We start from the raw sequence: 3,946 nt of genomic DNA on the forward strand, positions 1-3,946 counted from the left end.
GGAATCCGCCCAGAGCGCTGCAGACACCGCCTCTCAGGTTCCCTCGCCTGCCCCTTCCGACTTCCACCCAATCCGGAGGCAGCCACACAAAAAACAAAGGCTTCCATTGGGCACCCCTGTACCTCCAGGCCCGCCCCCGGAGTGGTTTGTGAATGGGGGGAGGGGAGGGGGCGGGGCGGCCCGGAACCTTGCGAGCCCGACGCTTCTTCTGTCGAGTTGCTCGGCGCCGAAGCATTACTCTGCGCTCCCTCCCCGCGGGCGGCGGCGGCGGCGGCTGCAGCGGGCACTGGGACTCACGGGCCACGGCTACGCGGGGCTGGAGAGGCCAGGCCCAGGCCGTGGGCTCCAGGACTTCGCAGCTTCGGACGCAGTGTAACTGGATTTCAAAAAATAACTCACTGAGCTCTTGGTTCCAAGGCACCGATTGGATTCAGAGCGAGAATCAGCCGTTTGGCTGAAACTTGGGGCCGAGCTTTTGGGGCTGAGGAAGAAGCGGGAGTGGAGAAGGAGGCGAAGGAGGAGGAGGCGGCGAGCGGAGCCTCAAGGCGAGGAGGCGGAGCAGCACCGCCGAGGCGGCGGCCTCGCTAGCAAGGCGGCGGCGCCGGCGCCCGGTCTCGTCTGCGGGGGCTGGAGTTGGAGTAGGGGGCGCGCGCGTTGGTGTGCGTTGTGAGTCGAGATACTTGGGCAAACTTTCAAAGGTAGTAACTAGAGACGCTTGTTGCTCCTCGCCGCAGAAAAAGCCGCACCGTTACGTCGCGGCAGGAGAAGGCGGCGCCCCCGGCCCAAGCCGACAAGTTTGGGCCCCCGGCCGCGGCGCGACTGCTGGGCGGAGGCGGCGGAGGCGCCCCCGTGGCGCAGGCACCCCAGCTGCAGCGCCTTCGGCTCCCCGCCGCCCACGGCCTGGCCCCGGCGCCGGGAGGACTCTCATGCGCCGGGCGCGGTGGCGCCTCCTGGGATCCAAGCTTCTCTCGGCTATTTCGTCGCGCTCCTCCAGCTGAGAGCGCCGCTGCACCCGCTGCCGGCGATGCGGGGTGCCGACGCGGCCAAGCCGCGCTCTCCTGTGAGCCTATGCACCCTGGTGCTTGCGCTGCTGGGCGCGCTGCCCGGGAGCACCCGGGCGCAGCCATACCACGGCGAGAAGGGCATATCGGTGCCGGACCACGGCTTCTGCCAGCTCATCTCCATCCCGCTGTGCACGGACATTGCCTATAACCAGACCATCCTGCCCAACCTGCTGGGCCACACCAATCAAGAGGACGCGGGCCTTGAGGTGCACCAGTTCTACCCGCTTGTGAAGGTGCAGTGTTCTCCCGAGCTTCGCTTCTTCCTGTGCTCCATGTACGCACCAGTGTGCACCGTGCTGGATAAGGCCATCCCGCCGTGCCGTTCTCTGTGCGAGCGTGCCCGCCAGGGCTGCGAAGCACTCATGAACAAGTTCGGTTTCCAGTGGCCAGAGCGGCTGCGTTGCGAGAACTTCCCGGTGCACGGCGCTGGCGAGATCTGCGTGGGCCAGAACACGTCCGACGGCTCCGGGGGCCCGGGTGGCGGCCCCACCGCCCACCCCACCGCTCCCTACATGCCCGACTTGCCCTTTACCGCGCTGCCCCCGGGGGCCGCTGACGGCAGGGGCCGTTCTGCCTTTCACTTTTCGTGCCCCCGACAGCTCAAGGTCCCTCCCTACCTGGGCTACCGCTTCCTGGGCGAGCGCGACTGCGGTGCCCCGTGCGAGCCTGGCCGCGCCAACGGCCTCATGTATTTTAAGGAGGAGGAGAGGCGCTTTGCTCGCCTCTGGGTGGGCGTGTGGTCGGTGCTTTGCTGTGCTTCCACGCTCTTCACTGTGCTCACCTATCTAGTGGACATGCGGCGCTTCAGCTACCCAGAACGGCCCATCATCTTCCTGTCGGGCTGCTACTTCATGGTGGCCGTCGCACACGTGGCCGGCTTCCTGCTGGAGGACCGCGCCGTTTGCGTGGAGCGGTTCTCAGACGACGGCTACCGCACGGTGGCGCAGGGCACTAAGAAGGAGGGCTGCACCATCCTCTTCATGGTCCTCTACTTCTTTGGCATGGCCAGTTCTATCTGGTGGGTCATCTTGTCGCTCACTTGGTTTCTGGCAGCCGGCATGAAGTGGGGCCACGAGGCCATTGAAGCCAACTCGCAGTATTTCCACCTGGCAGCGTGGGCAGTACCCGCGGTCAAGACCATCACCATCCTGGCCATGGGCCAGGTTGACGGGGACCTGCTCAGCGGAGTGTGCTATGTGGGCCTGTCCAGCGTGGACGCGCTGCGGGGCTTCGTGCTGGCGCCCCTGTTCGTCTACCTCTTCATCGGCACGTCCTTCCTGCTGGCCGGCTTCGTGTCGCTTTTCCGTATCCGCACCATCATGAAGCACGACGGCACCAAAACTGAGAAGCTGGAGAAGCTAATGGTCCGCATTGGCGTCTTCAGCGTGCTTTATACGGTACCCGCTACCATCGTCCTCGCCTGTTACTTCTACGAGCAGGCCTTCCGCGAACACTGGGAGCGTACCTGGCTCCTGCAGACCTGCAAGAGCTACGCAGTACCCTGCCCACCCAGCCACTTCCCGCCCATGAGCCCCGACTTCACAGTCTTCATGATCAAGTATCTGATGACCATGATCGTGGGCATCACCACCGGCTTCTGGATCTGGTCCGGCAAGACCCTGCAGTCGTGGCGCCGTTTCTATCACAGACTCAGTCACAGCAGTAAAGGGGAGACTGCGGTATGAGCCCCGGCCCCACCCTCTCCCTCCCTTCCCCCACTCCCTAATAGAGGGAAAGGAGAGGTAGGGAAAGAATTTTTGAGTGAGGGGCCTGTTTCTGTAATCTTCCTCCTCCAGTGAGAAGTGACTTGGAAGTGAAAACACTTATGTAGTTGTGGGACAAGGGGTGGGCTTGGAAAGGAGACCTGAGTGGAAAGACGGTTTGAAAGAAAAGACTTCTGGCAAAGACTTGCAGGATAATGATGATGATACTAATGATGATGTTTGTCATGTGTGGTACAGCCGACCTGGGCCTATCCAGAAGATTGAGACCAGCAGAGATTGCTGTGAGTTCCTCCCAGCCCTGGCTGAACTGGGACTGTGAACGATTCCCCTGCTGCAAAACAAGTGGCCTGTCCTCACTCCTGTGAGGCCCGGGTGAAAGGTACAGCTCTGTCTGCCGTGGCTGCTTTGTTGGAAAAAGGGAGGACTCCCTGCGGTGCCCTTGTCAAGTGGTGGTCAAACCATAATCTCTTTTCACTGGGGCCAAACTGGAGCCCAGATGGGTTAATTTTCAGGGTCAGACATTACAGTCTCTCCTCCCCTGCCCCCTCCCGCCTAGTCCCCCCCCAACACACACACACACACACACACACACACACACACACACACACTTCACTCCTTTCAAGTCCTGTAAAATAAGCATTTGGAAGTCTTGGGAGGCCTGCCTCCTGGAATCCTAATGTGAGGATGCAAAAGAAATTAAGATATTATCTTTAGATGATGCAAAGGAGATAAGTAGTAGGTATTTCTGCTACTTTTTTTTATTTTCTGGGGAAGGCAGGAGAAAGAAAGAAAGGTGTTTTATTCAGTTTAATGTCCTGAAACGAAGTGATGACTTGTTGCTTTTCAAAACAGGAATGCATTTTCCCCCTTGTCTTTGTTGTAAGAGACAAAAGAGGAAACAAAAGTGTCTGTGTGTAAAGGCATAACTGTGAAGACAGCAACTTTTATAGGCAAAGTAGCGCCAATCTGAGGTTTCTCTTTGGGTGTTGATTTGGTTGAGATAAACATTCCTTCTTAAGGAAAAGTGAAAGGCAGTGTGCTTCCATACCCCCATTGGGTCAGAGGTTCTGACTGGCTAAACGAAATGTAAAGGGGTTTTGTTGTTTTATGTAAACTTAATTCAGAACACATGATCCAATAGGCTCTGTTAAAATATTC

At 59.2% G+C, this 3,946-nt stretch overlaps 1 protein-coding gene across 1 annotated transcript; it reads left to right on the forward strand.

The window, feature by feature from the left end:
- Positions 1 to 208: 208 nt before the first annotated feature.
- On the forward strand, positions 209 to 3,581 carry FZD7 (frizzled class receptor 7). Its single transcript, XM_066279731.1, has 2 exons — positions 209 to 2,743; positions 3,026 to 3,581. Exons 1-2 carry the CDS (start codon positions 1,025 to 1,027, stop codon positions 3,050 to 3,052), a joined length of 1,746 nt encoding a protein of 581 aa, XP_066135828.1. The 5' UTR covers positions 209 to 1,024; the 3' UTR covers positions 3,053 to 3,581.
- Positions 3,582 to 3,946: the final 365 nt, after the last annotated feature.

The sequence above is a fragment of the Saccopteryx bilineata genome, chromosome 5, assembly GCF_036850765.1.
Source record: "Saccopteryx bilineata isolate mSacBil1 chromosome 5, mSacBil1_pri_phased_curated, whole genome shotgun sequence".
NCBI classification, from domain to species: domain Eukaryota; kingdom Metazoa; phylum Chordata; class Mammalia; order Chiroptera; family Emballonuridae; genus Saccopteryx; species Saccopteryx bilineata.